The sequence below is a fragment of the Eumetopias jubatus genome, unplaced genomic scaffold, assembly GCF_037043125.1.
Source record: "Eumetopias jubatus isolate StellerSeaLion01/CBP00866 unplaced genomic scaffold, mEumJub1_p1.0 scaffold_5, whole genome shotgun sequence".
Classification (NCBI taxonomy): Eukaryota; Metazoa; Chordata; class Mammalia; order Carnivora; family Otariidae; genus Eumetopias; species Eumetopias jubatus.
The window spans coordinates 25,475,188-25,501,060 of record NW_028274811.1 but is presented as its reverse complement, the minus strand read 5'-3'; the positions used below and the strand labels follow the sequence as shown (position 1 = coordinate 25,501,060).

At 36.0% G+C, this 25,873-nt stretch overlaps 1 protein-coding gene across 2 annotated transcripts in view; it reads left to right on the top strand.

The window, feature by feature from the left end:
- The window catches only part of FNIP1 (folliculin interacting protein 1), a 154,349-nt gene that overhangs the window by 74,648 nt on the left and 53,828 nt on the right, over positions 1-25,873 (top strand). For both annotated transcript variants that reach the window (XM_028103458.1, XM_028103460.2), the window contains exons 3-6: positions 11,396-11,530; positions 14,719-14,819; positions 15,460-15,534; positions 20,800-20,894. In XM_028103458.1, coding sequence (XP_027959259.1) covers positions 11,396-11,530; positions 14,719-14,819; positions 15,460-15,534; positions 20,800-20,894 — 406 coding nt within the window. The remainder of the gene's footprint in view (positions 1-11,395; positions 11,531-14,718; positions 14,820-15,459; positions 15,535-20,799; positions 20,895-25,873) is intronic.

Below are 25,873 nucleotides of genomic sequence, written 5' to 3'. Positions count from 1 at the left end.
ATCTTTGTATCTGTTTTTGTGCTAGTACCATACTGTTTTGAATACTGTAGTTTTGGAGTGGATGTTAAAATCTGGGATTGTGATACCTTCAGTTTTGTTTTTCTTTTTCCAAGATTGTGTTTGGATATTTGGGGCTTTGTGGTTCCATACAAATTTTAGGATTTTTTTTGTTCTAGTTCTATGAAAAAGGCTGTTGGTATTTTGGTAGAGTTTGTGTTAAATCTGCAGATTGCTTTGGGTAGTATGGATATTTTAACAATATTTGTTCTTACAATCCATGAGCATGGAATATCTTTCCATTTATTTGTCTCATCTTCAATTTCTTTAATCATTGTGTTATAGTTTTCAGAGAATAGGTCTTTGACCTCTTTGGCAAAGTTTATTCCTAGGTATTTTATTCTTTTCAGTGCAGTTGTAAATGGGATTATTTCTTAATTTCTCTTTTGGCTGCTTCATTATTAGCATATAGAAATGCAACTGATTTCTGTATACTGATTTTGTATCCTGCAATTTTACTGAATTCACTTACTGGTTCTAGTTGTTTTTTGGTGGATTTAGGGTTTTCTATATATAGTATCATATCACCTTAGTTACTGAAAGTTTTATTTCTTCCTTTCCTATTTGGATGCCTTTCATTTCTTTTTGTTGTCTGATTGCTGTGGCTAGGACTTCCAGTGCTATGTTGAATAAAAGTCGTGAGAGTGGACATCCTTGTCTTGTTCCTTATCTTAGGGAAAAAGCTCTCAGTTTTTCACCATTGAGTGTGATATTAGTTGTGGGTTTTTCATATATGGCTTTTATTATGGGCTGTGTTTCCTTTAAACCTCCTTTGTTGAGGTTTTTATCATGAATGGATGTTATACTTTATCAGATGCTTTTTCTGCATCTACTGAAATGGTCATATGGTTTTTATCTCTTCTCTTGCTAATGTGGTATGTCATGTTGATTGATTTGTGAATACTGAACCACCTTTGCAACCCAGGAATAAATCCCAGTTAATTGTGTGAATGATCTTTTTAATGTATTGAATTTGGTTTGCTAGTATTTTATTGAAAATTTTTGCATCTATGTTCATCAGGGATATTGGCCAGTATTTCTTTCATTTTTGAAGGTGTCTTTATCTGGTTTTGGTATCAGGGTGATGCTGACCTCATAGAATGAATTTGGAAACTTTCCTTCCTCTTCAATTTTTTGCAATAGTTTGAGAAGAATAGGTATTAACTCTTCTTTAAATATTTGGTGGAATTCTCCTGTGAAGCCATCTGGTCCTGGCCTTTTGTTTGTTGGGGGATTTTTGATTACTGATTCAGTTTTGTTGCCAGTATTGGTCTGTTCAAATTTTCTATTTCATTGTGATTCTCTTTTGGGAGATTACGTGTATATAGGGATTTTTCCATTTCTTCTAGGTTGTCTATTTGTTGGTATGTAATTCTTAGTAATCTCTTATAATCGTTTATATTTCTGTCATGTTGGTTTGTTATTTCTCCTTTTTCCTTTATGATTTTGAGTTCTCTCTCTCTCTTTTGCTGAGTCTGGCCAAGGTTTATCAATTTGTTGCTCTTTTCAAAGAAGCAGCTCCTGGTTTCATTGATGTGTTCTCTTGTTTTTTTTAGTTTCTATTTTATTTCTTCTCTAATCTTTGTTATTTAGTTATTTCCTTCTACTGGTTTTGGGTTTTGTTTGTTCTTCTTTTTCTAGCTCCTTTAGGTATGAGGTCAGGTAGTTTATTTGATTTTTTTTTTTCTTGAGGTAGGCCTGTATTTTTATAAACTTCCCTCTTAGAACCTCTTCTGCTGCATCCCAAAGGTTTAGACCATTGTATTTTCATTTTCATTTGTCTCCATGTATTTTTTCATTTCCTCTTTGATTTCTCAGTTGACCCATTCATTGTTTAGTAGCATGTTATTTAACCTCCATGTATTTGTGTTTCTTCTAGATTTTTTCTTGTGGTTGATTTCTAGTTTCATAGCATTGTGGTCAGAAAAGATGCATGGTATGACTTCGATCTTTTTTAGTTTGTTGATACTTGTTTTGTAGCCTAATACATGATCTATTTTGGAGACTGTTCCATGTACAGTTGAAAACAATGTGTATTCTGTTTTAGGATGGAATGTTCTAAATATATCTGTTAAATTTCTCTGGTGCACTGTGTCATTCAAAGCCACTGTTTCCTTGCTACTTTTCTGTTTGGTTGATCTGTCATTTGATGTAAGTGGGATGTTAAAGTCCCCTACTATTACTGTGTTACTATCCATTACTTTCTTTATGCCGGTTATTAGCTGCTTTATGTAATATTTATAATTGTTATATCTTTTTGTTGGCTTCTCTTTATTATTATATAGTATCTTTCTTTGTCTCTTGTTACAGTCTTTGTTTTAATATCATTTTGTCTGATACAAGTATTGCTACACCAGGTTTCTTTACAGTTTAATTTGCATGGGAAATGCTTTTCCATTCCATCACTTTCACTCTGCATGACTTTATGTCTGAAATGAGTCTCTTATAGGCAACATATAGATGGGTCTTGCTTTTTTATCCATCTGTCACCATATGTGCTTTGATTGGAGTGTTACTTCATTTGCATTCAAAGTAATTATTGATAAGTATGTTCATATTGCCATCTTGTTACTTGTTCTATGATTGTTTTTGTAGTTTTACTCTGTTCCTTTCTTCTCTTGCTTGTTCTCTCATGGTTTGCTGGCTTTCTTTATAGTGATGTATTTGGATTTTCTTTTTTTAAATTTTTGCATATCTTTTACTGGTATTTGATTTATGGTTACTGTTAGGTTTATATATAACATATTATGCATATAACTATTAAGTTGATGTTAGCTCTAAGTTTGAACCCGTTCTTTTCTCCCCTTGCACTTTTTAGATCTATGGCATCATAGTTTATATCTTTTTATTTTATGACTCCCCTGATTTTTATGGATATGCTTATTTTTACTGCTTTTATGTTTCCTACTTTTCTTGCTCCTTCTAATGGTCTTTTCTTTCCACTCAAAAAGTCCCCTTTAACATTTCTTATAGGACCATTTTAATGGTGATGAATTCCTTTAACTTTTATTTGTTTGGAAAATGCTTTATCTCTCCTTCTATTCAGAATGATAGCCTTGGTGGATAGAGTATTCTTGGTTGCAGATTTTTTCTTTGAGCACTTCGAATATATCATTCCACTCCCTTCTGGCTTGCAGAGTTTCTGCTGAAAAATTGGTCGATGGGCTTATGTGGTTTCTCTTGTATGTAACTGTTTTCTTTTCTCTTGTTGCTTTTAAAAATCTCTCTTTGTCACTACTTTTTGCCATTTTAATTGCTATGTGCCTTGGTGTGGGTCTTCTTGGGTTGATATTGCTGGGGGCTCTCTGTGTCTCCTGGATCTGGGTTTCTGTTTCCTTCCCCAGTTTGGGAAGTTTTCAGCTATTATTTCTTCAGATAAATTTTCTGCTTCGTTTTCTCTTTCTTCTCCTTCTGGGATCCCTATAACGTCGATGTTATTGCTTGATGGTATTTCTGAGTTCCCTAAGTCTGTTTCCATTTTTAATTATTACTTTTTCTCTCTCCTGTTCAACTTGATTGCTTTCCATTACTCTGTCTTCCAGGTCACTGATCTGTTTGTCCACTTCCTCTAGTCTACTATTCCATCTGGTGTATTTTTAATTTCAGTTATTGATTTCTTAATCATTGATTTTTTTTTTTTTTATGTTTTCAGTCTCTTTGTTGAGGGTGTCACTGAGGTCCTCTACTTTTTTCTCAAGTTCAGTGAGTATTTTTATGACCATTACTTCAAATTTTCTTTCAGGCATTTTACTTATCTCCATTTTGTTTAGTTATCTTGCTGTTATTTTTTTCCTCTTCCTTCATTTGGCATATTTCTGTCTCTTCATTTTGTCTAACTCTCTGTTTCTGTGTGAAGTCAGCTATGTCTCCTGCTCTTGAATAGGTGCCTGGGTGGCTCACTTGGTTAAGCGACTGCCTTCAGTTCAGGTCATGATCCTTGAGTCCCAGGATCAAGTCCCACATCAAGTCTGCTTCTCCCTCTGACCCTCCCCGCTCTCATGCTGTCTCTCTCTCTCTCACATAAATAAAATCTTTAAAAAAAAAAAAAAAAAGTACTGGCTTTATGAAGAAGAGGTTCTGTAGTGCCCTGTAGTGCAGTGTCCCTTGTTCACCAGAACCTGGAGCTTCAGGGATGTCTCCTATGCATATTGCTTGCACCCCACTGTTGTGGCTGAGCCACATTTGCCTTCATTCCATCTGTGTACCATGGCTCTCTTTGCCTCTTGTTGGCAGAGTTTGGTTCCTATGTTAGTGAGCCAGTTTGGGGCTGCCTTGTTCTTGACGAGTCAGACCAGTCATTTTCCGGATATGTGGTAGCATGGAACTGCAGGGTGTTTTGCCTGTGTTGACCTTAGAAGCTTTCGTTGGTGGTAGGTGGGGCCCATAGTCAGACCAGATATCTGCCCCTCACTGCTGGACCTCAGTTGAACTGGTGTGTGTGGTTGTCTTCCTCTCTCCTTGTGCAGGAGTCACTTTGAAGTGGTCCTGGCACCTCTCAAGGCTGCTTGCATGGTGCCAGGTTTGCGCACCACTTTGGATGGGCTCTGGCCAACACGTATTGGAGGAGGCAGGTCTGCAGGAGAAAGGAGGGGCGGTTTCTTGGTATTAGCCAGGTTTGTGTAGGTTTGCTGTGGGAGGGGGCTGGAACCAGGCCTGGCTGGTGGGGGCATGTACTGAGGAGAACACAGGGGTGAGGTGTTCTGTTAGCAAGTTAGTTGGAGTTTGTTTGCACTGGGCTATTTCCCCCAGGTGTCTATGTGTCTAGCCTGGTGGGTGGGGTGGGGGCTGGAATGGTGTCTGACGGCTCCTTTGTTCCTGGTGAAGTCTTCCAGGGATCCTTGCTCCTCCCTCACTTGCGCTGAGATTAGTAAACAACTCACCCCCTTGTCTACTCTACCGTTTTTCAGACTGCTCCTTCTGTGCTGTATCTCCTTGGGGCTGTTTGTGGTGCTGTCTCTTTAAGAGCAGGGGCTTCGTTTCCTCTGCTCTCTCTGCTCTCCCAGAGCTGAGCCTGCTGAATTTTACAGTTCCAGGTGTTTACTCCACAGACTGTAACAACTTGTGAGATTAGGTCCCACTGGTTTTCAAAAGCCACATGTTATGGAGATTTGTCTTCTGCATGTGGGTTCCCAGTGCTTGGGGCGCCAGGCCTGAGGGTCCGTTTTTTATCCCTCTCCTGTGGATAGTCCCGTGGTCCATTTAACTCCTGATGGCTTCTCTGCCCTTCCTACCTTCTTCACAGTGCCTCTTCTCTACATTTAGCTGTGGAGAGTCTGTTCTGCAAGCCTTCTGGTTATTTTCTTGGTTATTTACGCTGATGTGGGTGTTATCTAGTTGTATTCATGGGATGGGATGAAGTTAGGTAGGATCTTCCTACTCTGTCATCTTCCCCGGAAGTTGTATCTATTTTTGTTTTGACTCAGCAGTTTCACCAGTAATGTCATTAACAGATGAATGGTTAAATAAGCTGTAATGTATTCACACACTGGAATACTATTCAGCTGTATATATATATTAAAAAAGGATTTCTGAAGATAAATGGGAAGACTCTGTAGGCTTTTAGTGAACCGTAAAGCAAGGCAGAACTGAATTACTTATCGTTTCTCTAATAGTGGAAGGAAAGTAATACTGTGTTGCAAAAAGTTTTTAGAAGGACAATAATAAACCATTTGAAGGGATTTTACCTATTGGGAATGTGTGGAGTGGGAAACGGTACTAGATAGAAGGAGGGTCGGGTCTAGATTTCTGTGTATATACGTCTTTATATTGTTTTTACTTTTGAATCATATGAATGGATTTCTTATATACTTACCAAAAGTTGACAAAACAAGAAAAAAAGTTGGAAATTCATGTGAAAACTTTTGTAAACTGAAAAATACTATTTAAGTGCTGGTTATTTATTTGAATTTCAGTTGTGATATAGAATATGATACATGAAATACGGTTGGTTATGTGTCCAGGTTAAAATTTTTAATCCCTCAAGTCTTCCTTCCTCCCATCCATTTCCCCTTTCTGAACAATTTAGTCCTAAAACCATTAAGTAGGGCTGAAGACTTATGTTAGGTGTCAGAGGCATGGTGGCCCAGAGCAGAGTGTTAGAGCTCAAGTAAGTTAAGGAGGGCATCTCCACAAGTTGCTGCCTGATACAGCATTGGATGGGGAGGATATCCATCTTGGCTGTCTGAGCCTGAGGAAAATGTCCATGCACGTGAAGGAGTGACAGGGGAAATGAAAAACTGGTTTCATATGAGGGAGTTGATTAAATAAATACATATGAAGGATAACGAGAGGCCTGTTTTTCTGAATGTTAGAAAAGGAAGTTATAAATAAGGAAAAGGAGAAAACTAGAAGAACCCTGTGGTGTTGGATTGGAATTGGATTTATTGTGAACTTAAGCTTATATATATGTGTGTGTGTGTGTGTATATATACACATATATACATAAATATGATAAACGTAGATATAAACTTGTTTATGTGTGTGTTAAAAACATATGTATACTCTTTAGTTCTGTCTACTGAGAAAGCAGAGGAACAGTGAGTCCCCAACATATGGGCATACGTAGCATCGAGATCTTATCGTCTAGATTCCATTTTCCACTAAAAGGAACCAGGGCTCCTTAGAGAAATGACTGGTCCTTGGGCTGAAGCAGGGAAGGAAAAGGATAAGCCTGGAACTTGTGATGAAAGCTTAAAAAATGATGAGAACATGTCAAAGGAACATGGAAGCCAGCTTGAAGGGGTTGTCACTGGCTAAGTAGGGAAAACTCTAGCACAAAAACAAATAATGATAGTAGCAAATTACAACCCATTGAATGAAATAGGAAACCATGAGTTTATATGATGTAAATAAATTGAAAGATTGATGAGAAACAGTATATTTATGGCATATAAGTATAAACAGCATATGAATTTCATAGTCCCCCCCCAACCAAAATATTGTTAATGACAGATGAGAAAAGCATTTGTTTACAGTGGAGATGCTTGGTAGGCACCACCTTAATCACTTGATACTGATCATCAGTATCAAGAATATTATCGTAAATGGGCATTGAGATCATATACCACATGAAAAGTGGCTGTATTGTGGTTATGTAGAGAATGTCCTTGTTTGTAGGAAATACACATTCAGGTATTGATACTTTAGGAGTTCATAGTGTATCAGGTAGTCAGCTTACTCCCATTTAATTCAGAAAAAATATTCTTTGAACTAAACCTGCAACTTGTTTGTGATTATGTGAAAATGGAAAAAAAAGTTAATAAAAATTATAATCTATAAAAAGCCAGATTTTTTCCAGTGATGTTTATAACTTATTTTTTATGCATTAGTAGAACGTATTGTTTTTGTGGGTTAAAAATAAAGTATGGCATGATTCCTTTAGGAATAAAAGTAAGATAAGGAAAAAAAAACTGAATCCTTTTGCCCTACAGTTGTGCTCATAGATGGCCTATGTCTACCCGAGGGTTGCTGACTGTGCCCTCTCCCCTCACTAGACCATCTTCCACGGAAGTTGTTGCTGTTTGAATTCAGAAAAGCCATGACTTCAGAATGTGAGAGAGAAAAGACACTGAACAGCTGGGGAGTTGGGGTAGGGGAGAAGGGTCTGTGTGTGTGTGTGTGTGTGTGTGTGTGTGTGTGTGTGTGTGTGTGTGTTTGTAGTAAGAACTTTTATGTACACTTTTATGCACATGTTTATGCTTCAGTTTTGAAACTGATGTATGTTTGTCCCTTTCCTTCCTATGGCAAATTGCTTCATGATTCAGATATTGGATATACAGAGTTCCCTCAGCCTGGAATATCTTTCTAGCCCTCCCATTCTTCTTTCACCTTAACTCCTTTCCTTTTTTTTGTAGTCCCAGCCTCCTTGATCTCCCTAGACTAGGTTAAGTTCTCTCTTAGGCAGTTCACTTAAACATCATTGATCCTTAACCTCTTCATTTGTAATAGGGGGATAATAGAGTTGTTGTGAGGTGTAAAGGAGTGGCTTTATGTAAAATGGAATAGTACCTGAGCAGACAGTAAGTGCAATATGAGTTAGCTGTTGCTAACATGATTGGACATATTTGAAAAAATATATATATATTTATATATTATACATATACATACATATATTATACATATTTGTCTAGTTATTTGTTAAATATCTCTTTCTCTCGTTAGTTTGTTAGTTCCATGAGGAAAAGGACTGTTTCATTCAACTTTGTTTCTTAGTTACTGGTACATGTGTAACTCACATACTTTTTTTAACTTATAAAATTGTGGTTTGCAACAGGTGCACTGAGTTTGGGTTTTTTCCCCCAGTTTTACTGAGAAATAATTGACATATATCACTCCATAGTTTTAAGATATACAGCCTGATGGTTTAATTTACATATACTGTGAAGTGATTACCACCATAGGTTCAGCTAACATTTATATTCTCATGTAGATGGAATAAAAAGAAAGGAAAAAAATCTATTTATGATAAAAATTATTAGAATTTGTTCTCTTAACTTCCATATAATATCATATAGCAGTGTTATCTATAGTTATTCTCCTGTACATTATTACATCCCTTGTACTAATTTATCTTATTACTGGAAATTTGTCACCTTTGACCACCCCCTCCAATTCCCTTCCTCCCACCCTCCACTTCTGGTAACCACACGTCTGAACAATATTTGTTTTTCTCTGACATTTCACTTAGCATAATGCCTTCAGGGCCTATCTATGTTGTTGCAAATGGTAGGATTTCCTTGTTTTCTATGGCTGATATAAATATATATATATATGATATTCAGTATATCTATTTATTATATCTATATCTATATCTATATCTATATCTATATCTATATCTATATCTATATCTATATCTATATATCTCACAACTTCTTTATCCATTTATCCATTGATGGAAACTTAGGTTCTTTCCATGTCTTGATTATTGTAAATACTGCCATGAACATGGGGGTGCAGATATATTTTTGACTTAGTGTTTTCATTTCCTTTGGATATGTATTCCCAAAAGTGGAATTGCTACATTGTAATGTAGTTCCAAGTTTTAATTTTTGGAGGATCCTCCATGCTATTTTTCATAGTGGCTGTACCCATTTACAGTAGTGCACAAAGCTTCCTTTTTTTTTTTTTTGCCACATCCATGGCAGTATTTGTTGTCTCTTGATTTATTGATATACATGACCATTCTAATAGGCATGAAGTGGTAACTCATTGTGGTTTTAGTTTACATTTCCCTAATCAGTGGTGATGTTGGGTATCTTTCATGTCAAGCTAGCTGGGGTTTGCCTTTAAGTATATTATAGACCTACTAGTTCTTGTAATCTTGGTGAAGTTACTTAACCTCTCTGGGCTTCAGGTTTCTTTATCAGTTAAACTGGGTTATAATATCTACCGTTCTGAATATTACAGAAAATATGCTTGAAGGCCTATAATTTTTTTTTTAAGATTTTATTTATTTGAGGGCGCCTGGGTGGCTCAGTTGGTTAAGCGACTGCCTTCGGCTCAGGTCATGATCCCAGAGTCCTGGGATTGAGTCCCACATCAGGCTCCTGGCTCAGCGGGGAGCCTGCTTCTCCCTCTGACCTTCTCCCCTCTCATGCTGTTTCTCTCTCTCTCTCTCAAATAAATAAATAAAATCTTTAAAAAAAAAAGATTTTATTTATTTGAGAGAGAGAGAGAGGGAGAGGAAGAGAGAGAGAGATCACAAGCAGGGAGGAAGGGTAGAGGGAGAAGCAGACTCCCCTGAGCAGGGAGCCCGATGGGGGCTCGATCCCAGGACCCTGAGATCATGACCTGAGCTGAAGGCAGACGCTTAACCGGCTGAGCCACCCAGGCGCCCAAAGGCCTATAATTTTGATGGTGATCATTAAGTAGAAATTTATTAAGATGTGGCCAACAATATCAGTACTAAAAATAATCAATAGTTTTAGTAAGTCTCTAAATGAAATAATATAAATGGAAAAACCTAGTGAAGTTCCTGACTCCAAATTAGGCATTCAGTTATTTCAGTAGGCATTCAGTTTTTCTTACTTCAACTTTTTTCTGTAGTATTGACAACTAAAAACCAGTAAGCATATGCTAGTTCTAGATGCTGTATAGGGCACTTTATATATTTATTTATATGTAAGTACATAATGAGATACACACACACACCCCTTAAGTGTCACAAATACTCTACCCACTAGGTAGGGTTTTTCTCTCCATTAAATAGATAAGCGTAGAGAGGTCAAGTAACTTGCCAAGGAGCCAATTAAACAGGATTTAAATTCATGTCTATTTAGTTTTAAAGCCTTTGTTCTTTTTAGTTTATCGTGCAGTCTCTTTACATTTTTGGAATTATCATGTGTTCTCTTTTACAATCCTTTTGGTGATGGTGGCAACTTGTAAAATAATTGGCCTTCAAAAATTGTGATTTCAGTCAGATTACTTCTTCTGAAAACCTACCTGAGGTCTTTTACAGGGGAGAGGTCTTTTACATGGAAGAGTTACATACTGGTAATTGTGATAAAGCACCAGAATACTTTTAGGGTATCAAAGTCCTTGGTGGATTGCAACTTCGGTAGTTGTGAGCAGTGAAAGCTCTAGAACCTGTGGGGAAATTAGGAGGAAAGCAAGAGCATAGAGAAAAAGAAATAGAAATACGTGATTCTTCCGTACTACACCACTGTACAGCCTTCTGGTCCTAAACTCAGCTGTTATTAAAAATCTAACTGTTCAATACATGAATACATTCTCATTTCAAAATAATAAACATGTGTTCATATATGTAGAGACACACATTTAGTAAAATATAAAAGCTTCATTTGCATTTCTCCCATCCCTGTATCTCTCCATAGTTTTTTTCATAAAACTATCTTAATGTTACTTAATGAAAAAAGGTTTTTTCATAAAAATATGTTACTTAATGTTAACCTGTAATGTGTGTATTGTTATATTTAAGTGAGTTAATATTTTAAAGTTTCTCCATTTTAATTTCTTATATGGGAGAATATTGATAGATATAACTCACACAAACAAAAGGCCTAAAAGGGGGTTTGAGATCAAATAATTTGAAAACTGCTGTAATATATTATGTCACTAGTAATGAACATTGTTGTAGACCATAATAATATAGAAAAATTCTATGATTTGATAATCTTGGTGAGAAAAGCACAATACAAACTCCACAAGAATGGAAAACAGTACTGGAGAAAATGCAGTAAAATGCAAATCATTTTACCAAGGTTATATTATTTTAAATGATCTCATACTTGGTTTTTTCAAAGGTTTTTATACTATAGTTAAACTTGTATATGATGAAAAGTCTTTTATAATATGAATGGGCATAATATCTCTATTTCAGAAACTCTGTAGTGATGCTCAAGTAAAAGTCTTTGGGAAATGCTGCCAACTGAAACCTGGAGGAGACAGTTCTTCCTCACTGGATAGTTCTATGACTTCATCTTCTGATGTAAAAGACCAGTGTTCTAAGTACCAAGTAAGGTCATTGATGTCATTTATTTATTCATTCATTCATTCACTCACGACTACTTTTGAGTACCTACAATGTGTTATGCACTATCCTAGGGGGACTGGGGATATAACAGGAACTAGTCCTTAACTTACTGGGGAGGCAGGTAATTAAATAAGTAAGTTTATGCAGTTTGATAAATCTTAGGAGAAGTTCAGAGAACTATGGGCATAAGGTAGCAAGGGGTAGTTTTTCCCTTTTATTTCCCAAATCAGATTTTTTGGGCTACCAGAATAATTTATTTTAGATACTTTTAAATTATTGAAATACAAATATAAATATAAACTAATAATACAGTTTGGCTGTAGTATGAAATTAAAGTATGATTGGAAGTATACACATGCAGAAATGGACATTTATATATTTCAGAAGTAATCTGACTCTTTTAAAATACAAAGTTAAACAAATTAGTACCTAATGGGAACTTCTGTATAAACTTGTTATATTTTACATTAAAATTAAGTGTTTGGCTTCATACCAAGTGAATGTCATCTATGTGAATTTGTGTCATCCAAGTTTGCATGAATGAATCACAAGTGTTTTATATTTAGAAATATCAACATGGAGTTCTGGGTCTTTAAATTATTTGTAATTAGGTAATTGTGTTTGGATGGGAAATGACTCTTCTATCATGTAAATGTGACAGTGTATATGAAAGAGCTCTGAAGTGTTTAAAATCCAGATACTAGGAGGTACTATATAGTTGCCCCAGGGGTCTTCCCCTGTTTCTCCTCCAGCTTAAGCATGATACCTTAGTAAGTTCCTAATAGTGTTATGCTATGTGACATCATCATACTTATACCAGGTTGGGTGTTTGCTGATTTGATGAATTGTGTAAACTTGCATTTCTGCCTAATATAATGCAGTTAAAAATGAATATTAGCACATGGATCCAGATTGTAGAAACCCTGAAGCATTGAGTGATTGTACCCTCATGTTGCATCAAGATCCCTAGAGATTTTCTTTTTTAAAGTTCATATTCCCAGGCTATGTGCCCAGATATTCTGATATAGGCTCAGTATGGTCCTGGAAATCTGCTTTTTTAGCAAGAGACATTGAATTATTGTAGCATATAGTTCACTACACTTGATAAATGTGATTTTGGGTAACTAGAACATTATCTTTGGTCTACACAGATTATTACAGATTAATAGCTTCTAGCAATAGGTACTTAAAAAATTGACCTTTTAAATAAGGGCCTTATTTAAAAAAAGCATGAAAGATAATAGTACTTCTTAAATTATAACGTTTATTATAGATTATGTTTTATAAAAATATATAACATGCCAGTGACATTCATGATAACTGTTTGATATGTATTAGAGCAGGCAAGGATAACCTTTACTGGCAAACTATATGGTCTAATAAAATTTAAACATGAACTTATTTTTACTATATTTTGCGTTTTGAGGACTCTTTTCCAGTTTTAGTAGTAAAATCTGTAAATGCTTTGATATTTGAATTCATAATAGTTTTGAAGATTGGCATTGAGCTTAAAAAAAAAAAAAACCTTCACACGATCATTAAAATTTAAGAATTTTTCGCTCTGTTCCTAAATGTTGTTTTTAGTACCCAAACCTTTGTGTTTTGAAATAAAAATTTTTATCTTAATCAGATCCCTAGATGAGTTATTTTTGTAAGTAGGTATATCAGAAGTGATTTTTTTCTTAAGCATTGGCTTTGTGTCTTTATTAAAACAAGATTAAGACTATAATACCTAAGAGAGAAAAAATAATATGTAAATGAATATATATAAAAAAACTGATACAAAATAGTTACATATAATGAGATTGCTATTTGAAGATGCCTTTTTAGGAAAGCTAACAATGTAAATATATAGATTTTTTTAAAACCCAGATGGGCATTAAATAAGCAGAAGAGTAGAAGAATCACATAAAAATAAAAATAGTGTACAGTTATATTCCCTGGGCTCCACATGTAAAATGGGGGTCTTCAACACTTTGTTATCATCAGAAGAGTCTTTTAAATATTTTTTAAAACTCCTAATTTTTTATTTTTTATGATGGAATGGCTTAGTGAAATTTGTGAATAATACTCAGTTATTATCTTAGATAGTTATTTAGGTCCTCTTCCTTATCACTTGTTTTATTATATAACTGTGTAAGTTAGGAATTGCATTATTCCTAGGGATTATTTTGTTCACGTGACAAGTCTGAAAGGCCGTCTAGGTATGATACATGGGTTTCAAGATGGCTTTACAAACCAAGGCATCTTTATCTTTCTACTTAGCTAAAGTTAATGTGTAATTATTGCCTTGTGGTCCTAATATGGCATCTCCATCTCCAGTGACTTCCATTTATATCTCATTGACCAGGCCTTTGTTGAATGCATATAAATGCATAAGTTCTGAAAGTGCTACTCCAACCATTAGTTTAACCTTTTGGATGTAGAAACCAACTCACAATTTGTCTACAAGGGAGGCTGTGAAATGCATTTGGTGGGGGGGCAACATTGCTGCCCTGAAACAAATTAAACTTCAAAAGTAAAGAATAAGATATTTTGTGGGTAATTAGTGATATTTACCACAGTATCTAATTAGTAATCAAATGGATGAGTTCAATTTTACTTTTTTTCTGACTTCTATGATGACAGAGACATTTAAAGAATAATGGAAAGGAATAACTTTTAATTGGAGTTCTTTTGAGAGCAAGACATTGTAATGTTTTAAATAAGTCCTTTTAAAAAGTACAAAATAGATATAAATTACCATGTTTATAGATACCTCTTTTGCACAGGAGTGGTAAAAACTGTTCTGCATGTTTAGTGAATTCTATTTCTTATTTTCTGCCCTGGAGAAACATTGCATATGCAAAAGATGTGGTTAACAATGTTCATTTAAGCATTAAGTATTATAAAAACCTGGAAGTAACTTAATGTCCAGCAGTAAGGTGAACTGTGGTATTTAGAATACTATGCAGCTCTTCAAGAGGAGTCTTTGTATAACAATATGGTTAGATCTGTAACACATTGTGAAATGAAGAAAATCAAGCTATAGAACAGTGTATACAATGTAGAGTCACTTTTTAAAAAAGTATATGTAGAATAACTGTAGCAAAGGAATTTTCAGTAAAATTCAATATTTGAAATAGGTTTTAAAATTTTGCAGTTTTATTAATGTTATGGTTATTTTTTAGGGTTCTCGGTGCTCTTCTGATGCCAATATGCTTGGAGAGATGATGTTTGGCTCAGTAGCAATGAGCTATAAAGGGTCTACCTTAAAAATTCATCAGATCCGGTGAGGGTTTTTCTGATTTTTCATAATCCATTTTAGAACATGTAATTTTTGAAGATGGGAGAATTTCCTGTAGTTTTCACACAGATTGAGCATGTCAGATTTATGGTGTTTTATGGGTTTCATGCTACTTCATGACTGTTGTAACTATGCAATGAAATCTTTGTGATTTATACTTATTTTGGTGGGGGGGATGGGAACAGGGAGAGGGAGAGAGAGAATCTTTTTTTTTTTTTTAAGTATTTATTTGACAGAGACAGACACAGCGAGAGAGGGAACACAAGCAGGGGGAGTGGGAGGAGGGAGAAGCAGGCTTCCCGCTGAGCAGGGAGCCCAATGCGGGGCTTGATCCCAGGACCCTGGGACCATGACCTGAGCTGAAGGCAGATGCTTAACGACTGAGCCACCCAGGCGCCCCTGGGAGAGAGAGAATCTTAAGCAGGCTCCATGCACAGCATGCAGCCTGACACCGGGCTTGATCTCGCAACCCTGAGACCATGACCTGAGCCAAAATCAAGAGTCCAACATTTAACCAACTAAGACACCCAGGCGCCCATATACATTTTTATTTGTAATAAATTGAGAAGTTCTTTATGTTTTAGTTTTGATCTCTCTCTCTCTGTCCCTTTCTTTTTCTTCATAGTTCCCCTCCACAACTCATGCTCAGCAAAGTTTTTACTGCACGGACCGGCAGCAGTATCTGTGGAAGTCTCAATACGTAAGTGATTTTGAATGCTGGGAGAAATGGATTATTTAGGATGTGCTAAGTGTGAAAACTAACAGATTGTTCTCAGGGTTGCAGCTTAAATTGAGATTTTCTTCCATCTCTTAAGTTTGAAAGTTTATGGAGGTCAGGCTTTTTTCTTCTAGCTTTAATGAGATATAATTGACATCCAACATTGTGTAAATTTAATGTGTACAACACATTTATTTGGTACATTTATATATTACAAAATGATTACCACCATAGCATTAGCTAACACCTCCATCCTGTCAAAATTGCCATTTCTTTTTTGTGGTGAGAACAGTTAAGATTTACTCTCTTAGCAGCTTTCAAGTATATAAAATAACAGTATTATTAGCTATAGTCAGTATGCTATACGTTAGATCTCAGAACTTAAAAGCCCTATAACTGATGTTTGTACCCTTTGACTGTTATCTCCCCATTTCTCCCACTCTCAACTTCTGGTAACCACCACCCTGGTTTCTGTTTCTCTGTGTTCAGTTTTTTATATTGCACATGTAAGTGATACTATACAGTGTTTGTCTCTCTCTGACTTATTTCACTTAGCATAACACCCTTAAGGTTCATTCAGATTGTCGTGAATGGCAGGATTCCCTTTTCTCATGGTCAAAATATTCTTCTGTGTGTGTGTGTGTCTTTGTGTGTGTGTGACATTTTATCCATTCATCTGTTTATAGACACTCAGTCTGTCTCCATTTATGGATCATTGTCTCTAATGCCACAGTGAACACCTGAGTGCAGATATCTCTGAGATCCTCATTTTAGTTCCTTCGGATATATATCCAAAAGTGGGATTCCTGGATCATACAGTAGTTCTCTTTTTAATTTTTTGAAGAACTTCATACTGTTTTGTGATCAGAGTGGCTGCCTCAATTTATATTCCCACCAGCAGTGCAGAAGCATTCCCTTTTCTCAATACCCTGTCCACCACTTGATAATCTCTTGTCTTTTTTGATGTTAGCTATTATAAAAGGTGAGAGGTGATACCTTGTTATGGTTTGATTTGCATTTCTCTGATGATTAGTGATGTTGAGCACCTCTTCATGTACCTCTTAGCCATTTGCATGTCTTCTTTGGAAAATTGTCTATTCAATTCTTCTGAATATTCAGAAGAAGTATTAAGTTTTTAGTCAGGTTCTTTGTTTTTTGCTACTGATTTGTATGAATTATTTATATATTTTGGATATTAACCCTTTATCAGATAAAGGATTTGCAAATATTTTTTACCATTCCATAGTTTGCCTTTTTATTTTGTCAGTTGTTTATTTGCTGTGTAGAGGCTTTTTAGTGTGATGTATTCCCATTTACTTATTTTCGCTTTTGTTGCTTGTGCTGTTTGTGTCATATCTAGGAAACTGCTGCTATGACCATTGTCAAGGAGCTTTTTAAACCCTGTGGTTTCTTCTAGGAGATTTGCAGTTTTGGGGTCTTTTGTTTATATCTTTAATCAATTTTGAGTTCGTTTTTGTGAGTGGTGTAAGATAGGGTTCTAATTTCATTCATCTGCAGGTGGTTATCCAGTTTTCCCATCATTATTTATTGAAGGCACTATCCTTTCCCAGTTAAATGTCCCTTATCAAATATTAGTTGACTGTATATACAGGGTTTTTTTTCTAGGCTCTTGAATTCTGTTCCATTGATTTGTGTGTCTGTTTTTATGCCAGTACTATACTGTTTGATTATGTTAACGTTGTAATATAGTTTTTCTTAGGATTGCTTTGGCTATTAACGGTCTTTTGTAGCTCCCAGCACATTTTAGGATTGTTTTCTTATTTCTTGGAGAAATGCCATTGGAATTTTGATAAGACTTGCATTGAATCTAAAGATGACTTTGGGTAATGTGGACATTTTTAACGGTATTTGTTCTTCCAACCTACTTTTTGAGGGTTTTTTTCCATGGAAAGATGTCTTTTGTCATATGCTTTTTCTCTCTTTCTTTCTCTCTTTTTCTTTCTTTCTTTTAAAGATTTTTATTTATTTGAGAGAGAGAGACAGAGATAGTGACAGAGAGCATGAGTGGGGAGGAGAGGGAGAATCAGGCTCCCCGCAGAGCAGGGAACCCAATGCAGGGCTCCTTCCCAGGACCCCAGGGTCATGACCTGAGCTGAAGGCAGACACTTAACCGACTGAGCCACCCAGGCACCCCGGTCATATGCATTTTCTGCATCTGTTGACATAATCATGTGATTTTTATCTTTCATTCTTTTAATGTGGTAATTCTCATTTATTGCTTTGTGTCTATTGAAGCATCCTTGCAGTCCACTGATAAATCCCACTTGATCATATTGAATGATCTTCTAATGTTCTGTTGAATTTGGTTTGTTAATATTTTATGGAGAATTTTTGCATTTATAATATTCAGGAGAAGTGATCTGTAATTTTCTTATAATGTCCTTGTCTGGCCTTGGTGTCAGGGTAATGCTGACATTACAGGTGTCAGGCCTTGTAAGATGAGTTTGAGTTTGTTCCTTCTTTGATTTTTGGAACAAATTGAGTAGAATTGGCATTAATTCTTCTTTACATGTTTGGTAGAATTTACCAAGGAAACCATCTGGTCCTCTTGGCTTTTCTGTGTTGGGAGGTTTTTGATTAATGATTGATTTTCCTTACTCATTATTGGTCTGTTCAGATTTTTTATTTCTTCATGATTCATTCTTGGTAGGTTGTATGTTTCTAGGAATTTATTCATTTTTTACAGATTATCTGTTTTGTTGGTGTGTAACTGTTTATAGTGGTCTCATGATCCTTTTTATTTGTATGGTATCAGATGTAATGTCTCTTTTGTTTTTGATTTCATTTATTCGAGTCTTCTCTTTTTTTTTCTGAGTTAGCTAAAGATTTGTTGATTTTGTCTCTTCAGAAAACCAGCTCTTAGTTTCATCGATCTTCAGTGTTATTTTTCTTTTTTCTATTTCATTTATTCTCCAATTGATCTTTATTTCCTTCCTTCCTAACTAACTGTGGGCTTTGTTTTTTTCCTCGTTTTTTGAGGTGTAATTCAATGTCATTCATTTGAGATCTTTTTGGCTTCTTACTGTAGACATTTATTGCTATCACTTCCCTCTTTGAACTGCTTTTGTAACATCTCACAGGTTTTGATATGCTGTGCTTCCATTTTTGTTTCAAGGTATTTCTTGATTTTCCTTTTGATTTCTTCTTTGACTCATTGGTTGTTCAGGATCATGTTGTTTAATCTCCACATATTTGTGAACTGTCCAGCTCTCCTTTTGTTACTGATTTTTAGTATTATACCATTCTGGTCAGAAAAGATACTTGGTGTGATTTCAATCTTCTCAAATTTACTAAAACTTGTTTTGTGACCTATCATGTGATATGTATTAGAAAATGTTCCATGTCCACTTGAGAAGGATGGTATTCTGCTACTCTTGGATATGTCTATATATGTATTTATCTGTTAGTTCCATTTGGTGTAAGGTATGGTTCAAGTCCAACATTTCTTTGTTGACTTTCTGTCTGGATGATCTGTTCATTGTTGAAAGTAGAATGTTAAAGTCCTTTACTAATTATTGCACTGTTGTCTCTTTAGATATGTCAGTGTTTGCTTAATATGTTTAGGTGCTCTGATGTTGAGTGCATTTGTATTTATGATTGTTACATGCTATGTCTTCTTGATGAATTGCTCCTCGAATTATATGACCATTTTTCTCTCTTGTTACTGTTTTTGGCTTGAAGTCTATTTTTTCTGATATAAGTATAGCTTTCTCTGCTCTTCTTTAATTTCCATTTACATGGATTATCTTTTTCTGTTCCTTCACATTGAGCCTATACATATCCTTAAAGCTGAACTGAGTCTCTTGTAGGCAGCATATTGTTGGGTGTTTTTTTTTTAATTCAACTGCTCTCTGTATGGAGTCCAGATTACTTCTCATTTGAGTTTAGTTGAAGAATAGGAAATGTGCTTTCTCTTTCTCTAATTTGCTTCTAGAAGCTATATATGGAAGTAAAATGTTGACAACATTCCCATGTTAGGATGAGATACTGATTTTCCATTTTGTATGCCATGCTGAGTTAGCATCTGTATATTGTGCTCTTCAGTTTTCAGATCCCTTGCAGAATTTACTCTGCAATCAGGAGTGGCCTAGGTCACCCATGGTGGGGCACAAGACTACCACAAGGTGTTAATGCCAAGATTAGAAATGTGAAGCTGAAACAAGGCCAGGCCTGATATTAGAATCATGGGCTACATGCCAGAACTTAGTTAATGAAGGACTAGGGTTAGGGTGAGGTGTTAGTGGATTCCAGTGACAGACTTCAGGGCCCAGATCAGAATTCTGGCTAGCCAGAATCTGTGGGGTTACCCAAAGTCAAAAGCAGCAGAAGAGGTTGCAAGGAGGCTACTCAAAACTAGAAAAATTCTCAAGGGTTCCATTAATTGTAAATGCTCCAGAAAGACCTATCAGGGGTTTTATTAGCTAAGGTTCTAATACTTACAGCTCTTTACTAACTTTTCTTTTAGGAAGGAAGGAAAGGGGAGAGATATTTTTTCATAGTATTGATGCTTAAAAAATACTGATGTTAAAAGTGCTAATTTTCAAGAGTTTAATACTAAAATAGAAATTAGAGATCCTACATTGGAATCTCTGATTCTAGCTCTGATCCTCTCAGTATCTTCATCTTTTCTAATTTTTTACTGATGGTTTTTAGAATCCCTAGGAAGATACTTTGTACTAAAAGCATAACGTAATTTTATTTTTGTTATTTTGAATAATTTACTAACAGGAGTGACATAATTCATTTAAAATGTGTGAACTAATGATACGTTGATTTTTGTTCTTGTCTTTTTTTTTTTTTCTTCTTTTCCTGCCAGTAGTTTAGAAAATAATTTCAGGTCCAAAATATGAGGGAAAGCCTTTACAATTTAAATTAGGGTCAGTAACCTTTTTCTGTAAAGTTCTAAATAGTAAATAATTTTGGCTTTGTGGGCGAGGCAGTATGTCTGGTTTCTCAGCTCTACCATTGTAGCATTAAAGCAGCCATATACAGTATATACATGGCTGTATACATAGCATGGCTGTTTTCCAATAAAACTTTATTTATAAAAACAGGCAGCAGGCTGGATTTAGGCCTCAGGGGTTGCCAACCCCTGAGTCAGTGCTATAAACTAAGAAGAATACTTAAAAAAAAAAAAGTTACTTAAAATTTCATTGAGATATGCAAAGAATTGCCATAAAGAGCATAAAATGAATTTGCAATTTATTGTTTCTTTTCCCACTTTAGGCTGCAAGACAGTCTTGAATTCATCAATCAGGACAACAGTACGTTAAAGGCTGATTGTAATAACACAGTTATGAATGGACTACTTGGAAATATAGGTAAATGGTTCCTTTGGTTTTACAAGTTTTATATAGGTTAACAGTATAACAAGAATTTGCAGTTCTTTCTTAATAATGTAGACCTTTTAATAAGACCACAGAGTTTGGCATCTAAAAGTGGAAAAGGAATTTAAATTGGAAATATGTAAAACATTTGTATTATTTGAAAAACATACTTTTTGTATATTTGAACGTAATATTTATTTCATATCTGAAAAAGAACTGCTGAAGATATATCTGGTTTGTTTCTTGTTTTTAACTTTGATGCATCTTTGAAAGGCACTGTCATTGGTATAAAAAGTCCTTACCAGCCTTTTTTAATATTTCAGCTGAAGAAGACTGGTATTACACTTTCTCCCTTCTCTCTTCCCTAACCATAAAAGTAATTTTAAAATGGTGCTCATTTTTGTGACCCGAATTCAGATAGATAAGCAGATATCCAAATTTGATATTCCTTTAAAGATTTATTAAAATAACAGCTTAGTTAATTGTTGTTATTATTTAAGTTCAACATTTTGAAGTGACAAACTGTTCCTAAAATTTCTAGTCATTTGTTTTACCCTACAAAGCTAAACTAAATTGATGCTGGTCATATTCCTGGTATGCAAATAACTGTAACATGCCAGAACGTGACAGCAACTAGACTAGGATAAATACTTCTCTTTTTCTTTATTTAGTGAGAATTTTTATTTCAAACTGATTTTAATAAATATTAGTTATATATACAAGCAGGAAACCATTTTTCTTCCAACTTGAACCATATTGCATTCTATTATTTTTTATAATTTATGTTCATTCAAACGAACAACCATTTATTCAGCAAGTGGTATGGGCTAGTTACAGTGTCAGGCATGTACTTTAGAAAGTTTGCATATTTTGGGGAGCCTGGGTGGCTCAGTTGGTTAAGCGTCCAACTCTTGATTTCGGCTCAGGTCAGGATCTCACGATTGTGAGATCAAGCCCCGCGTCGGGCTCTGTGCTCATTGGTGAGTCTGCTTGAGATTCTCTCTGCCCCTCTCCCTGCTTGCATGCTCTTCCTCTCTCTCTCAAAATAAGTAAGTCTTTTTAAAAAAGAAAGTTTATACATTTTTAAGAAAAATAGTACTGCTTTTTCATAACTCAAATGATTAGTTATTTCATTGGTTTTAATAAAGTAAAACTGTGACAAGGAGATAACTGAATCTTTTTTCTTTGTAATTTGATACTTTTCAAAGCTCAAGAGGCCAGTGTAAATGCATCTGTCAGGTGTTGCCAGGATAACAGTGGGTAACAAATCACCCCCAAATCCAGAGATCTTTTTATAAGAAGCACTTATTCTCCTGCCCACAAGTCTGCAGGATGACTGCAGGTGGGTGGCTCCAGTCTCTGCTTGTCCGGGAAGCTCATGACAAAGCCCAGGGCTGGACGCAGGTGTGTTCCTTGAGGTTGATGCCGAGGCCCTGGGGGAAGGGGCAGAGCCACCAGGGGCTCAATCAGGGGATCCCAAGCACACTGGCCCCCCTCATGCCGACACTCAGTGGGCGCCAGCAGTCACATTAAAAGCTATTTATTTTAATAATACAAATCCGTTATCACTTAAAATAGTAAATTAATAGTAATTTAAATAGTAAATTACCTTATGGATACTAGATACACTCATCTCTGTTTTAATACAGGATAGGAAATTAATCCATTAAAAAAGTGTAGACTTTAAAAAAAAAGCGTAGACTTTAAATAATGAGTGGCTTTTACTTGCACGTTTGTAATTGTGAATCAAGGATATTTGAGTACCATTTCTTATTTTCTTTACATTTCCAGTTAATCAGCAAATATTTCTCAAGCATCTCTTCTATGCTAAGCACTCTGCTAGGCCCTGAGGGTGCAGTGGTGAAGCAGACAACTTCCTGCCTCAACAGTGGGAATCACACAAGTAATACAATAGTTAGTGGGAATCACACAAGTAATACAACAGTTATAGTAGAGTGCAGTTATTTCTTGGACATGCTAAAGAGCGTGGTGTGATAGAAATGAGGAAGAGTCCCTAATCCAGTCCTGGAGAGTCTCAGACTTTCTTGAAGAAGTGAGGCCTAACCTTGAAGGATTAGCCCTGTGTTTGGGGACAGAAACATTCTAGGAAAAAGGAGTAGTGTGTGCACAGACCTAGGAGCAAGAGATGATAGCACGAGGAAAGAAAGCGAATAAATCAGTGTTGATGGAGCAAAGAATAGGAGTAAAAAGAGTTAAAAGAAATAAAAAAGTGAGTAAGAAGTTGATGACAAAGGGTGCTTTAGGCTTTAAGCAGTTGGGTAGTAGTGAGGGTGTGTTAGTTTGGGTCCTTTTAACAGGTGCAAGACACGATTAAACATGCAAGGATAATATTAGGAGAAATGACAATGTAAGAGAAAATGAGGAGGGAGCTGGGAAAGGTCAAGAGAGCCCTCAGATTGTGATGCAAGTCTGACCCCAAATGAAAGAGAGAAGATTGAATGGAAGTGTCCTATCCTACCATGCAACCCATGGAAGGTTTGGTAAGGTCATTGACAAGTATTTAAATCAAAGTTCGTTGTTACATGTGTTGCCAAAATGTGTCTGCCTTACTATTTCTGCTGTGATCAGTCCCTGGCTGGGAGCAGCCTATGGGATATGTGGCCTTGCACAAACATGACAACAGATGTCAGAACACATCAGCTTGGGGTACTTAGTCACTTATACTCCTTCTAGCTAGAGATCTTTGTGGTGCATTCTGAAGGTGACCACAAAGGAGTCAGAAGAGAGAAATATGATCAGATTAGCTTTATCTCTATGAAAGAGTATTCTGATTACAGTGGAAAAGGATTCAGATGAACCAATGGGATTGAGGAAAACATCTGTATTAGAAGAGTCCTTCTGATAATCCAAGTGACAGGCACTGGAGACCTAGAATAAGACTGTCCGTGAGGACAGAGAGCTGTTGAGAGGCTCATTATGGGAAATAGAATGGACAGGACGTGGAGATTAGACGGATGAAGGGAGGAGAAGGGAGGAATCGTGTGGCACTTTGCCGTCTGCTTGTGTAATTGCTTGGATGTTGGTGCCATTCATTAGAAGGAACAGAACAAATTAGGAATTGGTGACTTTAGGTTTATGTATGTTGGAATGGAAGTATTGGTTGGTTATCCAAGTAAAGAGATCCATTATAGTTCATTAGTACATGTAGTGGTAGGTGCTGTAACATAAAAATTAGTGAGCATGTAATAATTTTAAAGTAGAGTTTTTTTTTTTTTTCCAGCCATGTGAAGTTCAAAAGGGTGTTGCTCATTGATAAACAGTTTTCCTCCAAGCAGTGTTTCAGAGGTCCAGTCTCCTTCCTTCTTGGAGTTCTGCCTTCTTCAACATGTGGTTTCCAAGGTTGTGCTCAGCTGCACGAAGCCAGGGGAAAGGAATTGAGTATTGAAAAGGCACATCCATTTCATAACCAACCTCAGTCTGAACATGACATATATCGGTTTTGTTCACATTCTGTTAGTGGCAGCTAATCACATGGCTTCACCTATAATATAAGGAGATTTGAGAAATAAGATCCCTAGCTGGGTAACTTCTCAGAAACTACTTGATAAAATAGAAGGGAGAACACAGTTCTTTTTTAGACAGTTAGCTGTATCTACCATGGATTTGTGAAGCATTAGCTTATAAATGATAAATGAAAGTGTAAGAATGACTGAGGTGACCTAGGAAATGTTAAATAATGAGAGGGAAATGTTGTTGAGGATAAAATCCTGGGGAATGCTGGCTTAAAGAAGGAAGGAGTAGGTGAAGAGAAGCACATAAGAGGATTAAGAAAAAAACCTAGGGTGTAATCATTGGGAACTGTGGGGAAAAGTTCAAAGTGTAATTTAGTCAGCATCAAATATATAATAAGGTAATATAAGAGTATGGACTGCATTAATCAGTAGGAAGGCTTTTGGTGGCCTATGTGCACAGTTTCAGTGGAGAGAATAGAAGCCAGAGTTGAGGAGGGACTCAGAGGTCATTCTTTCTTCCAGGATTTAAGCAGTGGTTCTTTTTGGTCTCAGGACCCTTTTACGCACTTAGAAATTATTGAGGAACACAGAGAGTTTATGTTTATGTGGGTTACCTTTATTGAAATATGATATATTAAAAATTAAAACATTTTAAAATTTAAGTCATTAAAAAAACAAACTTTTTTCATGTTAATATAAATAACATGTTATGAAATGACTATTTTCCATGAAAAAAAACTTAATGAGGAGAGTGGCATTGTTTTACATTTTTGCAAAACTCCTTCATTTTTGGTTTAATAGAATACAACTTAATCCTCATATCTGCGTCTGCATTCATTCTCTTGTACTATGTTGTTTTGGTTGAAGTGTATTAAGAAAATACAGTGTTTAGGGGGCGCCTGGGTGGCTCAGTCGTTAAGTGTCTGCCTTCCGCTCAGGTCATGATCCCGGGGTCCTGGGATCAAGACCCACATCGGGCTCTCTGCTCCGCGGGAAGCCTGCCTCTCCCTCTCCCACTCCCCCTGCTTGTGTTCCCTCTCTCGCTGTGTCTCTCTCTGTCAAATAAATAAATAAAATCTTTAAAAAAGAAAAAAAGAAAATACGGTTTTATACAGACCCCTGAAAGGGTTGGAAGGACCCCAAGGAGTCTTTAGACCACATTTTAAAACTATTGAATTGTATAAGGTTAAATATATAGAGAGAATAGTTTTGACTGTGCTTTTTTAAATAATTTTTTTGTTTTATTTTTTTGAGAAGAGGGGGCAGGGAGAGAGACAATCTTAAGACGCTCCAAGCTCAGCCTGGAGCCTGATGCGGGACTTGATCTCACAACCCTGAGATCATGACCTGAGCCGAAATCAGGAGTTGGAGGCTTAACTGAGCCACCCAGGCACCACTAGTTTTGACTGTGTTTAAATGTTGATGGAATAGGAGGGTAAGGGTAGAGAAAGAAGTGGTAAAGTGAGATTTTTGAAGGTCCTAGCTGACACAGAATTAGCT